Source organism: Condylostylus longicornis, unplaced genomic scaffold (genome assembly GCF_029603195.1).
Source record: "Condylostylus longicornis isolate FDR11 unplaced genomic scaffold, ASM2960319v2 ptg000043l, whole genome shotgun sequence".
NCBI lineage: Eukaryota > Metazoa > Arthropoda > Insecta > Diptera > Dolichopodidae > Condylostylus > Condylostylus longicornis.
Window position 1 is genome coordinate 289,619 of NW_026578012.1, and position 15,043 is coordinate 304,661.

General features: G+C 24.1%; 1 protein-coding gene across 2 annotated transcripts in view; it reads left to right on the forward strand.

The window, feature by feature from the left end:
* Window positions 1-15,043, forward strand: part of LOC129610081 (uncharacterized) — a 146,178-nt gene that overhangs the window by 72,148 nt on the left and 58,987 nt on the right. For both annotated transcript variants that reach the window (XM_055522432.1, XM_055522431.1), the window contains exons 2-5: window positions 217-557; window positions 674-935; window positions 6,750-7,054; window positions 14,173-14,379. In XM_055522432.1, coding sequence (XP_055378407.1) covers window positions 217-557; window positions 674-935; window positions 6,750-7,054; window positions 14,173-14,379 — 1,115 coding nt within the window. The remainder of the gene's footprint in view (window positions 1-216; window positions 558-673; window positions 936-6,749; window positions 7,055-14,172; window positions 14,380-15,043) is intronic.

Genomic DNA, 15,043 nt, shown 5'->3' on the forward strand with positions numbered 1-15,043 from the left:
ATTACTACTCAGTAAACGAAACTTCAACCAACTTTCTTTTTATATTATAATTTGAAGTATTTTCTTATATAATAATAATAATTGATATTTTAATTATTTTTATCTTTTATAATACCAATATTCATTCAAAAATTTAAAATTTGAACAATTTTTATCAAGTTTCACTAATAATATCACTAATATTGTTTATTTCTTTTCATATATAATTTATTTTAGAGCTTTACAAGAAGCAACACAACTTGCATTATCTGGAAAACGTTTAGAAGATGGCACTTTAGAGAAACCATTAACAACAAATTTTGAATTACTTAATTTAGTACCCGATGATAGTAATAGTAATGGCAATGGTGGCATTAATAATGTTGGTAGTGTCAGTAATAGTGGTAATGGTAATAATATTAATTTAATGTTTGGTGATGATATTGATCCAATTTTAACAAAAATAACAAAAAGACCAGAAAATCAATTAGCAAAATGGCGTCGTGTTGGTATTGTATCCGGTACTAATGTTCAATTGGATACAATTGTATGGCCGGGAGGTGATGTTGTAGTTTCAGGTAAAAACTTAATTTATATAAATCATATTTATTTTGAAAAATAATTATAAAAATTTATTTAGTATAGACGCTATTTCTTAAAAAAAAATATATATTTTTTTTGGCTTTTTTTTTAGGTCTCTCGGCAAGAGCTAGAACTACATTTCGTATTGTAACTGCCTTAGCACCACCATTTGTAATGGAATCAGAAATGGATGAAGATGGTTTATGTCTCAGAGGATTACCATGCCATAGATTATCACCAAATTCAGATCATAATTTAACATTAATGTTTAATGCTATCGAAACAATGTACCGTCTGAAAGAGGATGCTGTTGAACATGGAGTTAAACCACCAGATGGAATAGACGATGATAATTATGATCATAATTTGTATAAGTAAGTTTAATTTTATTAATTTTTTTAAATAATAGAATCTAAATATTTTCTTAATTTTATTGTATTAAAAAATTAAAAGTAATTTATTTTATAGCTTTTCTGTCTGAATTATTTAATATTTAATGAATGAATCCTTAAGTGATTTTATATATGTACTCGTATATAAAAACCTTATTGAAAATTACATAATGTATAAAGCATTAAATTATTCAATAATCTATTTAAGCAATGGTTTAATTTTCTTTATATAGAAATGAAAATTTTATTAGCAATCATTTAGCATTGCTTACAATCATTTTTTAGCGAAATGTCTAAATTCAATATTCAAATTATATGTACAAGACAATTCATATGTACATATCTATCAATATACATATACACATATTTATTGTGTATGGGCTAATTTGATTTTACGATGATTGCAAAATTAAAAACTTGAACTTTTATGTGATATGAATTGTAATGAGAATGAATGATTATTAGAAAATTCTCATTGGAAAAAACAACAAACGCATTTTAAAAAATTGAAATTCTAAGGAGAGAAATGAAAAGTATAAAGTTAACAAAAAAATCATAAAATTTTGTATACATTGAATTTTTAGTAGGCTATTTTGTAAAATTTATGCATTCAAGACCTTAATATACCTTTGAAATTTAAATTTAAGCCTTATATTTTGTTTTTTTTGTTTTCTGAAAGATAACACGATTTTGACGAAGACATTCATATATAAAAGGTCCTTGATTTCGGTTATTAAATTCAAAAAAAAAAAAAAAAGAAACAAAGAGTGGAGAAATAATAATTTGCGTCATGCTTTTATGCATAGAATAAAAATTTACAACGTCATCATTATAAAGAACCTTATTACCTTTTTCTTGGTTTCTGATTTGAATAACAATCAAGTACCTTTATAATATAAACAAATTATTATTAAAATTAGAACCATACCAAAAAAAAAATGTCGAATCTATGAGTAAATGAAAACAATGATTACCTATATTTAAAATATTCATGAGAAAACCACAATATTCAAAAATTTTACGAAATATTTGCAATAAAATTTAAAAAATTCCATGTTTATGTACTAATTGTTTTTTGATAATTCAAATAATTTTTCTTACCTATTTAATTGGGAATAATTATTAAATCATTTAAAGCTATAATTATGTACATTGAATCTTAAAACTACAATTGCCAACAAAAGTTTTATACAGGCACCTAATTAAATTTGCTCTACTATGCCGTGTAACTATGTTATGCTCTAGAATGCCAAATAGTTATTGCGAATCACTGAAATGAAAATCTTACTGCAAATAAATGGTAAAACACTCAGAGAACGAGTCAGAATCGCCGACATCAGAAAATAATATCACGTACAAGCTATAGTTCAAACGAGATAGAGAAAGCGTGGTTTGAGAGAAAATATACGAAAATACATAGTCCCTCTGAAGGTTCCGTTGAATGAATAGGACATAGTCCTATAAAAAGAAGAAGACCTAATTAAATCAATAAATTCTTGAACACAATCTATAATTGAAAACTTAAATTTTAAATTAAATTAAAATGACAAATGCCATTTTAAATTAAATATTCAGAAACCCTTTAAATTAATGGAACGAAATGCAACTATATGTATAAAATCCCTTCATTTCGCTTCAACAAAATAAAGTATTTTATTCAAATTACTTTACGTATATGTTCAGAATAGTAGACTAAAATTTAAAATCCAAAAACTTATATTCTAAATTACAATTCATTACGCAATTTAACTGTGATAAATCTTGATATTGCCAAACTAGATCTTCAGAACAAAAAATTTTTAATATTATTTAAAATTCTATTTTTACACTTATTCATTCAAATTATTTTTATTACATACTTTATTGTGAAAATTAAAAAAAAAAAAAAACTTTTTTATTATCAAATTAAAATGCAGCTATATTCCTTAACCGCAGAGAATCCTGTTTTTTTTTCTCTTGATATAATATGATGAAAGAGTCATTATCATTTTTAACCATAAACTTACATATAAATGTCATATATTAAAATAGTTTCCAATTGAATGAAATTCTTTTAATGATTAATGAAGTCTGTCAATGCAACCAGAATACCAACAATCAAGTATACATAAAATTCATTTCATAAATTATAATAAAATTTATTTTATACGAAATATCTATAAAAATATTCTCTCAAACATACATAAATATATATTTTATATTATTATTATTTTTTACCATCCTTTCTTTATCATCATATAATATTAAAATATAAAGAATATAATTTCAAACAAATCACAGGACATTGATTTCTTAGATGTCTCGACATGATATTCTCATTTCATGCACATAACATGTAAAAGGAAAATTTAATTATTCACTTGAATTTTGTATTTTATTATACACATACATACATACATGTTTGATTTCATATAATGTATAGTTAAATAATTGAATTTTAACCAAATTTGTATAAGACAATCAAAGTATAACCAAAATATAATAATTTACTTTATAATAAAACCAAAAATGAATTTGAAATTTTAATAAAATGATAATAAATTTTATATAGACTTGATTAAAAATTATTGCTATTAAATTTTATTCATAATGAGAAAAAATATAATATAGTTAAGCGTGTCAACAAGGAATACGTTCCATGAGTAATAAGATAGACAAAAAATTTATAAAACAGCTAATAATGTGTCTTTCAGTGGATAGATTCGGACTTTTTTGAGCATGTGCGTCTGATATTTGGTAATTGGAGTTTAAACAAGAATATAATAGTAGTTAGAATAAGGGGTTCTAGATATAATCTGTATGGGTGTTCTAGATATAAGCGTCATCCTAAACGAATGCAATAATGTATATGGGGGCTTTAGATATGTATCATCTGGTTGTTGTCTTCGATAAAAGTAGGCGGGAGTATCACCCTAAAAGTATGCAATGACGAAAATTGAAGTAGGCCTTTTGAAAATGGCACCATATTTAGAACCACCATATATGTACATTATTGCATCCGTTTAGAGTGACACTTATATCTAGAACCCCAATACACATTATATCTAGAACCCCCATATTATAACTACTTATAATTATTAACTTATTTTTGTTCGCTACCGTAATGACATTCATAATCGTGGATTTTTTCTTTTTCCAAATTGTTCCCATTTTTAGTAAATTGAAAAACCAGCCGCAATTAATGAGCCTTCATGCATTAAAATTCCAGAATGAACCAGTAACTTAAGGCTAAGTAAGGAGATTTTAGTGCCATTAAATCGGTAATCTTTGCTAATATTGAAAATTCTTGTAAGTTTTCCACTGATTACGATTATTTTTTTGAACCAGGATAATCTTGGGATTTCAAATATTACGGTATTAAAGATATCTTTATTTTGATGATTTTAAATAATTTTAAAGAATTTAATGAAAATTCCGTAAGCATTTTAAAAAATATAAATCAAAAGTTAATTTTTTTTTCCTTAAAGAAAAAAAAACAATACAAATCTATTTATTTTATAGGTACATACAAATAACATACAAATACCAAAGAATTCGTTTTTCCATATACCTTCTATACGGTATAAGAAAATTAAAACAAACAAAACAAGACAATCAAAATTTATTTGAACTTTTCCTCTTCAATTTCGACATTTATTAGAAATCTTTAAAAAAAAAATCAAATTCTACCATTTTCTAAAATGTAAAGTCCAATTAAGTCAAAATAAAAAAAAAAAACTCTAAATACTTAGAAATGAGAGAAGCAAAATTGAAAACAAATAAAAAAAAAATTGAATTTCGTTTTTGATTTACTGCAAACTTTTCTACAAGCGGGCAATTTTTTATACTGCCGCAATATTAAAAGTGATGAAAAAAATATTTTATTAAAAATCGATTTTTAGATTATCTTTCATTGATTAGCTTTACGAGATTTATCACATGTCTGGAAAATTCCATTGTTACGCTTATAAAATTTTGTGGCCGTTTCATTTGTAAATTCAAAGTAAAGATTACTTTTTGAATAAAACTGATTTGAGGCAGACTTTGAAATAGAAACAATTTTTCTTATAATATAGTCATACGAGTAATATATACTCAGACTATTAACGTATTCTCTTCCATCTACCGTCTAAACTGGGTCAGCAGATGGCGGTGGAATTATGCAATTAGACTGGGAACTGCGTTTTAATGGTCAAATAACTCTAGCGGACATGCTTCCATTTTTGCAGACTTATTCCTTTCCTCCTGTGCTCTTATTCACGAAGAACTTTCGGACTTCAATTCCGGCGAGCTAAACCCGGCTGAACAGTGCGAGAACCAGGGATGGTTCCGTCCATTTTTATAGGGCAGGTGAAGAAGTCTCTTCTGAGCAGATGGATGTTGAGTCCTTTTTCCGTTTACCGGATCACTACATTATCATATATGGAGGAGGAGGCAGTAAGGATTAGGGCTCTGACAATAGGATGTCGGTGCTGTAATAATGATTCTAACGGGCTTGGTTAGCAAAAAAATACCAGGACCTTGTATATTAGCTAACTTATAATGAGTTTTACTCTGCAACTAAAAGGTTAAAATGAAATTTTAAGTTATTATTCGAAAATCGAAACATATTACAAAATTCACCATTAAAGAAGTACTATAGCCTTAGACAAACAACAACAAATTTTTAAAAAGCCATTATGTAGTTTTTAATACAAAAATCAATTTTTGCTTATGAATAATGCACATGATTAGCTTATACAACTTTACTACTTAAATTTGTTTTACAAAATGAGATTGGTGTTGATTTGAAAAATTTCAATATTTAACAAGAAAGAAATCTTGTATATAAGTTTGTATTGCAATAAAAAACATAAGAAAGAAAAAAAAAGAAAAAACAAAACAAGCTACCAACCATTTCGTTAACAATTTATTTACTTTTTTTTTTCTCTCATACTCTTTCTCTATATAATATTAAACATTGGAAATGTTTCCATAAACTTTTCATATCCACGTGTTCTCCTTAAAAAATTTCTTGTTTAAATAAAAAACCAAACAAAACAAGAGAAGCAATAATAAAATCAAAACAGAAAACAAAAACATGAAAAACAATAATAAAAGTTAAAAAGTTTTTTTTTTTTATTTTCTCGTCTTTATTTCGCCTTGTCTCACTGGTTTTCTACACTATATGTACCTAGCCCAATACAATATGATGTAGGTGTTCTTCAACATAATACAATATTCCTTTAATAAGAAATTGAATTTAGATTTGTACATAAGAAGGAAAAAAGTTAAATTCAAAATGTGTTAGAGAAAAATTTTGTAGAAAAAGAAAAATCTTAAAAGTTCTAAAAGAAAAATAAGAAGAAGAAAATGAAAATGAAAAATATATCAGGTTAAGTTTTTCTTCCACAAAGTACATAAAGAAAGCTAAAATTTTTCACCTATAATGTATTTGGATTAATTGTATAGAAAAAATGAAAATTTAGAAGATAAACTTTTTAAACATTGTGTTTGGACAATTAAAAAACAAATTATTCAATTCATTTTCTGTCATTTACATATTGTGACATTTAATAAAACTTGTGAAACTTGCATTTTTCAATAGATGAATTTTAAACGCATTCTTTTAAGTTTTCGTATTATAGGTAGTTATTAAGAGAACAAGTATTAATTTTCAGCTACAAAGTTTAATCGCAACCATTTCTGAGTTTCTTTGCAACAGGATATACTAATTAGAGCCTAGACAATCATCTGATAGCACAATATTTATTTTATTCATTTACATTTGTCACATACATTTACATTAATTTTTTTTTTCTTTTTATATATTTTCAGTACAAAATGCTGTTATGGTCTATCTATGGATTTATTAGATAATATTGCAACTGAATTAGGATTTGAATTTCATTTGTATATTGTACGAGATGAATTATTTGGAACTAAATATAATAATTTAAATGATTTTTTCCCACCAACTGATAAAAAAATAAATCATAGAATAATTAATGATGATGAAAATATTCAAACAGATGCAAAAGCATTTAAACAACAACAACAACAGCAATATCAACAGCAACAAAAAGATCATTATACAAATCGAATTCATTATCCACCACCAGATAGTCGAAATTTTCAAAGCGGTAAAAAAAAAAAAATTATTTTAAATAGCTACATTTTAATTAAATTTTATATTAGCGAAAGTTTAACAAAAAAATTTAAATTTGCATATATTTAGGCGAACAGTATGCAAAAATTTGTTACTACATTTTAATCGCCTTAAAAAAAATTTTAAAATACTCTTAGAAACACACTTAAATATTGTATTTTAATATTAATATTTTTGCATCGTAGTATCTCTTAAGTTAATTTAACACTAATTATGTTAAATTAAATAAATTTATTATATTAATTGAGGTCTATACAAAAATTTTAATTTTAAATGTTCATTTTCTTCTTCATTTTTTAACATAAAATTTTCAATTTCAATGAATTTAAAACCTAGAACAGTCCCAATAAATAGAAAATCTCTCTTTAATAATATTTAATGATTTTGATAATCATATGTAAATACATATATAATTATGTATGTATATATATATAATGGAATTTATAACCAACCTCAAAATATGCATAAATTTTTAAAATATTGAATTTCAATTTTTTCAAAATTATGTTTTTTTTTCTCCAAATTTTTCCAGGGTTAACTTTATAAATAATTTAAGGAACCTATACTAACATTAATATATATATGTATGTTTACTATCTAAAATGGCTACATGCAGATATATATATATATATATATATATATATATATGTATACATGCATATATTTAACTGATTATAATAATCGATTTGAACCCTTTTATCTTTTGTAATTTTTCCTTTAACTTTATAACTCTCTTAAAGATTAAAACAAATTAGAAACTTTGCATATACACCCGAAAAATTTTTTGGGTGGAAAAAAAAAAGGATTCAAATTTCTTATTTTCATATTTTTTCTTTTTAGTTTTTTTCCTTTCCCATATTTATTTCTTTTTTGTTGGTTTTAATAATATTTTCCTACTTTTTTACTTTTCCGATTTAAATATTTTCTTTTTGCAAATATTTGTTTTTTATACGTGTACTGCTGGTTATATGCCGGAATAAGGAAACCAAACAAAAAATTCTTCTAGACAATTTAAATTTAAAAACTATAAAAGACCTTTATTTTTTCTTTTCTTTAATTTTTTTGTTATACTATTAAGTGCGTAGTTTCGAATTCCTTTACATCTCTTAGCTTCATTTAATAATTATTTTTAACAAGCTTTTAAAAGGCAAAGTATATATAGTTCTTTTATTTAAATATTCATAATAATATTTTTAATATTTAATATAATATTTTTTTTTTTCAATTTTGAACATTTTGTTCCAAAGACTAAACAAATATATAAAAGTACTAAAGACAAATATTTAATAGGTAAAATATGTAAAACATGTAAATGTTTTATGTAAATAAAATAAGTACGATGTTACTACCCTTACATTACAGACACACACACACACACACACAATTTAAAATAATATTTATAAATAATAACAACAAAATATTCTGATAAAAGTTTTATTTGTTTACAAAATTTAAAAATTTTATTTAAATTCCTAAAAAACCCATGTTACAAATTATTACGATATTTTGTTGTACAAGCAGATATTTTGTTTTCCGTCTACCTTAGAGTAAACGTACAGACGTAAAAATATATACACGTTAGCAAACTACATATGTGTTATTTACTTTTGTTCTTATCTAACAAAAACTTTTCTAAAATAATTAAAAATTATTTTAATATTTATTTTTAAAGAACTGATGAAAAGTTGCAATAAGATTTTCTTAAAATAATTATGGTGTTTATTTTTAATAAAAATAAAAAAAAAATAATTTGTAATTTTTTAAAAATTCGAATTTTATCAAAACAAATTAAAAAAAATTATTTTAAAAATTTCTAAAACTTATTTACGATATTGTTATTTAAATTCATTTTAGTTAAATTTTTCTATTGAAATTAATTTACTACACTTACTACAATATCGTAATATTAGGGCCTAATTGTTTATCTCGGTATTTTACTCGGCAAGTGAGAAGAAAGTGAGTAACTTTTATAATTTTTATAATTTAATTTTTGAGTGTGAAGAATTATTCGGCATTGCGTATCTCGTTTTTTTTTTCAAAAACGAAAAAATTTTTCATATTTTTGAAAGTTTTTAGAGGTGAGATGTTCAATCGATAATTTGAAAAAAAATATGCAAAAATCCAATTTAAAATATGAGTAATGTTTTTGGATTATTTCTAATTATAAATGCTCATTATTTTCTAATCCAAATAGAAAATAATGAGCATTTTGATTTGAAAGTGAATGAAAAGTGAGTAAAGAAGCGAAATATACGATTAGACTGTTAATCATAAATCCCATACAAAATGGTATACTCCAATATAGTTTTTAAAGCAATTTTTCTGAATTCCTGTTGGAATATTGCTAGAAATTCCATAAATTTCTTAACATTTCGAGTAACTTTTAAATTAGAACATTAGGTGATCTGATATCGCAAATTTACGAGAACCATGACATTAATCAAAATGAAGAATCGCAAACTTGCTTTTATTATACTTTTTCAGAAAATTTTAATTCAACATTTTTTAGCCTTCGATAGTAATTTACACTCGGCTATAAATACATTAAATTCCAGAAGTCGAAATAATATTTTTGAATTGTGTCGTTATTTTTTCTATTCCTGTCGTTAAATTTCTTATTGTGCAGTATGAGAACTCTTTCTTTTGAAATTTCCTAAAATAAATTTAAATCAAACCCTTGATTTGTAAAGTATTATTTTTGACATGCAAAAAATAAAAATTTTTTTTGTTTAAAACAAACTAGATGTTAACTCTTTAAATTACTTTAATTACATTCATCAAAATATATCAAATTATTGCATACATTCAGGATTAAATAAAGGCAAATTATTAAAAATTAGGGACTAAACTTTTCAAATAAAGAAAATTTTTAATAAAATTTAAATTATTTTTTAATGAGTCTATCACAAACTGAATTATAAAAATAATTGAGTGAAACTGAAAAATTATCATAAACAATTTGAAAATTTTAAAAATCATAAAATTTTCAAAATAATAAAATCTTATTTAATTTCACTTACGTGTCACCACAAGAAAGATATCATTTTATGCCAATTGTCAAAAACAATAATATGAATTTATTTAAAATGCAAATGCAATTGTCATAAAATTTTAATCACATTACAATTTATTTACCCTTCATACAAAGTATTAAAATAAAAAAAAATTAAATTGTGTTTTAAATACTTTAAAAAATTCACAAGAAGAACATAAACCTTATTGAATCGGTTTTTCTGGTTTTTGATTTCCTACATTATTTTACAATAAAATATAAGGCTTTTCTTTAATATTTTTTATTCAGACGATAATTTCTACTATGCTCTCTACAATGTTGTTCTTTATAATTTTTTTTTTAATATCTAATTATATTGTAGTTTCACAATTCATGAGCATGAAATAAATCGCTTCTTTTTTTGCCTTATAAATGTAAAAAAAAGAACAGGGAAGAAAATAAGAATGTAATTTTATGTTTCATGAAACAGGGATTTTTGTAACACTTCAAACCCCACTATAAGATATGAAATTTTATCGAGATAGAATTTTTTATATCTATCATTATTATAGTTTCTATAATAATACCAAATTTTATTTAATTCTAATATTTGAAAACTACCACTTTTTCATATTTGAGGCGTTGCAAGCTTGTTAAACAAAAGTGTATCCTATTACAAATTATATTGCAAGATCATCAATATAATATGAGTGACATTGCAGTTCTTTCTTAATTCTACGTTATACATGACTGTATTTTTATTAAACATTTTGTACAATAATGTTGCAGTAGGACAAATTTTGCACAATTTCGACATTCATATTCTCTTGCACACACTGAAAAAACTGGTCATTTGGTAGCCAAAAAACATAATTCCAACTTTATATCTGAAATTGCTAAAAAAAATTACAAAACTAACAATATTTCTGCCTCCATATTTATTGTTTAGTGACATACATAATTTTTGTGGCGTTATAAATTATAACTATTATTTTATGACTATATTTTCAATTGACCTTGTGAGATTTATCTCGTGTGCATGACAAACAAAATATTTCGAAAATTACTGCGTAACATTGAAATTTTAATTAAATATTATGGCTTTTTCTGCAACAGCACATAATCATTTACAACTCAACTCAAGTTACATAATAGTTTTGACGGAAATAAATAATTACTATAATTAATAGTAAATAATTTTATGCGGCATTGTCAATAATATATCGCTCTATTAGAAACGAAAACAACGTATAGAATTCTAAGATTCTAAGAATGTAATACTATAAAACATGACAGAAAATGTTATTTTTCCGTACTATCCCGATTTCTACCAGTTTTTATCACTATAGGAGCTTGCAAAACTATGCCAGATGTAGTAATATTTTTTTTTTGAGTGTAGGTAAAACAAAAAAGAAAAATGTAAAATATAACAATTTTCAGGTTAATTGAAACCTTTTCCACATTAAATTAAAGATTTTTCAAATTTAATATTTCGAACTATGTGCTGTGCTGTTGCAATCGAAAACAAAATTTAGGTACATTTTAAACATAAATTCCAAGCAAGTCTACATCAAATATTCGTGATACTGACGCCGTTCTATATTATTGTTCTATATATTTTCCATTTTAATAATAAACCCGAATGTTCTATAAATAGAATTTGAAGTATCAGAAATCTTAAATTGTTTCAAACATAAATCATCTTATATTTCACTTGAAAATAATACCGGCGTATATAAAAATCATTTAAATGAATTATCTGCGGAAATTTTATTACATAACCACTTTGAAACGCTTAAAATTTTATTTATAATATTCTATTTATATTATTTTTTATAATTTTATTCAAAAATGCTAAATAAAATTTTAAATATGAAAAAAAAAAAAATAAAAATAAACCAAATTCATGTTATGAGGCTACGCTTTGTACCCTAACAAAAGCAAAAGACAGAAAAACGTTATACACGTTCACAATGATAAAAAAAAAACTTAAAAAACTTAAAAATGAAAACGTACTTTCTTTGTAGTTCTCATATATAGTACGTCATCGGTCGTGGTTCAAAATATTTTCCATAAAAATTTTATATTTTATGGAAAATATTTTTCCTTCTCTCTCTTTTTCTATATATTTTTATTCTGACAGTGTACAAGTATAAGCAAGCACAAGATCCTTTATACAATATACAATTTTGTGTATATAAAAATAATTATTTTGTATAGAATGGTGTAAAAGTACGAAAGAATAAATGTTACAAAAATGGTTTTTAAGAAAAAAAAAAATTATAATAATAACAATAATGATAAAACAAAACAGAAGAACCCGGAAGTTATAAAAATTCAAAAGAAGTAGGTATACACTATTCGTTTTCATTTTTTTTTTCTGTTATACAAGTTAACTATATGTTTTCTGTAAGGATACAGTCTGAAAAATAGTAAAATTTTTGCTTTAAAAATACTGAGTAAAAAAAAAAAAAAACGAGATGATTGCATTTAAAAAGAAGAAAATTTAATTATGGAAATTGAAAACAATAATCATAATTGCCTAGAGGGCACAACAGGAAATAAATTCATACTGAATTGAGTGACTATACAAATACAAGAGAAAAGTATACAAAATGAACGAAAAGTTGAAGCAAAAAAAATTTTAATTTTGATTTTAAACCGTCATAAAAATAATATTAATTAACAACTATGCACGTTTTTGATTTACATCTTCTGTACAAGAGTAGAAAATCGTGAAATTAGAATATAGAGAATTAAATTACATTGGTATAGCCTGCCGTTATGAAATGTATCGAATTCACAGGCCGCTAATTGTGAAACCATAATAAATTCAGCATAATTTCATACATTCATAAATAGCTTTACAAATTCACTTAAATTTCATATATAAAATTAAAAATTTTTCTTCGAATTTATGAATTCTTAATTTCCTTACGAATATATTAAGGACAGTTTCATATACAATAGGAGCATAGGGCTGTTGGTTCACAGTAGATAATTGTGAATCAGTTTCTTGCGTCATTTAGTTTATTGAGACCTACCGTAAGGATATTTTCATAATAATACATAAATATCTATAAAACTTAATCATAAATGACAGAAAGCAGCTAGTACAGAATTACAATGGAATCCACCCAAAACCAACAATAATTTTTTAATAAATTACTTAAATTTCACCTTAACACTGAATAAAGAACATTGAAAGTATTCCAAATTATTTTGTGTTTATTTTTTAATTTTTTTTTTTTTAATTTTCATTTATGAAAAATTAACTGGATCGATAAAAGCGAAGTGGAATTTTACAAATGAAATTCATTCATGCGTATTGAACTGTTAAAATTCATATTGAATTCCATACGGTTTAAAAAATATTAAAATTCTTACATCTTATGAATATGGTAAATTTAAAGGAATGCAATTAAAGCAAGGACATAATTTCCATATTTAGTATTGAAATATTTAAGCGAATTCTGATTTAAAAAATTGTTAACTGTGGAATTGAAACAGAAAATCAATTCAATTTTCATATTTGAATTAGAATAAATTCCATGCTAAATGCTATGTTAACACTATATTTGAGAAATCAAGCTTCTTGGTGGATATTAAGCATTCCAATTACTCTATTTAAGTCCAACTATTTTTACAAATTAAATGCTTTAGAATATGACGGATTGTTCAAATATAACAGAACGTCTTTGAATGTTTACCCAACAAACCTTTAAATATAACATTGTTCCACCTTCCTGCTCCATATTTCATATAATTTTTCTTATTTTAGCAAAGCAACCTCACATTTCAAAGTATCCTTTTCGTTATAATTATCTTACTTTGCCTACAATTACATTTTGGTATCCTTTCCATATTTTTATTACACTTAAAAGTAAAATCTTATTAGTGTATGCTTATTAAGTTGTTTCAACTTTTGGCTAAGTTTTTTTTTATAATTTTAATGCTTATATAACAATTTTCCTTTTTGCCACCTCTTCTCAATTATAATACGGTACATACATATATATAATATATATTTAATGTACGTATACACATACAAAGTTCATTCAAACAAAAAAAAAATTTTATTTTATTTTTTTTTGTTCTAGGTAGCTTCGAGCGGAATAAAAATTTAAATCAAAACTATAATAAGGACGAAGATGATGTTATAGTTGAAGATGAAGATGATTATGAGGATAATATAAATAGAGCTAATAAAGATGAAAGAAAATATGATAAGCAAGATATCAGAAGAGAGAATTATTTTGATGCGATCAAAGGTTTTCAAAATGGTTATCGTCGATCTAAATTAAAAGGTAAAGAAAAATTTCATGATTTTTAAATTGTTACAAAAGTTAATGAAATGTGGTGCTTAATGTGTGCTCTAAGCAATATTCATAAAGTATACCTATGTAAAAAATAAAAATTTGATTTGAATTTTAAATACCATAATTTTTTTTACTAATTTTTTATTATTCATGAGAATTATTTATTAAAAATTTCTAGAAAAAATTTCACCCTTTTCAATGAAATTCTTAAAATTTTATCATTTTAACACGTCAAATTATAATTTGAGGTGTTCATAAAACTTATAACTGCAAAAACTATAAAAAAGCAAAAAATTCAGATTTTGACGAGCTTCGAAAACAATGGCTCAAATCTAATTGCTTATTAAGATCGATTGCAAAATATTTTAAAATAAAAACCAATCAATTATTATGTAAAACAGGTACCCGACAGTTACTCTGCATCGCGTAATTGCCAAGTTATAAGCCTTCATTTATTTGCAAGAAAAAGCTGGTACCTTTTTTCTTCAACAGGCTGTAACTCGAAAACGGATATATGTACACCCTCTACATACAATTTTTTGCTGGAAATTGAACAAAGAATCATTTTCAAAATTATTTGTCATCATATGCGAAACACTCTGTATAAATATGATTTCCTTAAAATAACTTCAAAGTTTATTAATAATTTTTA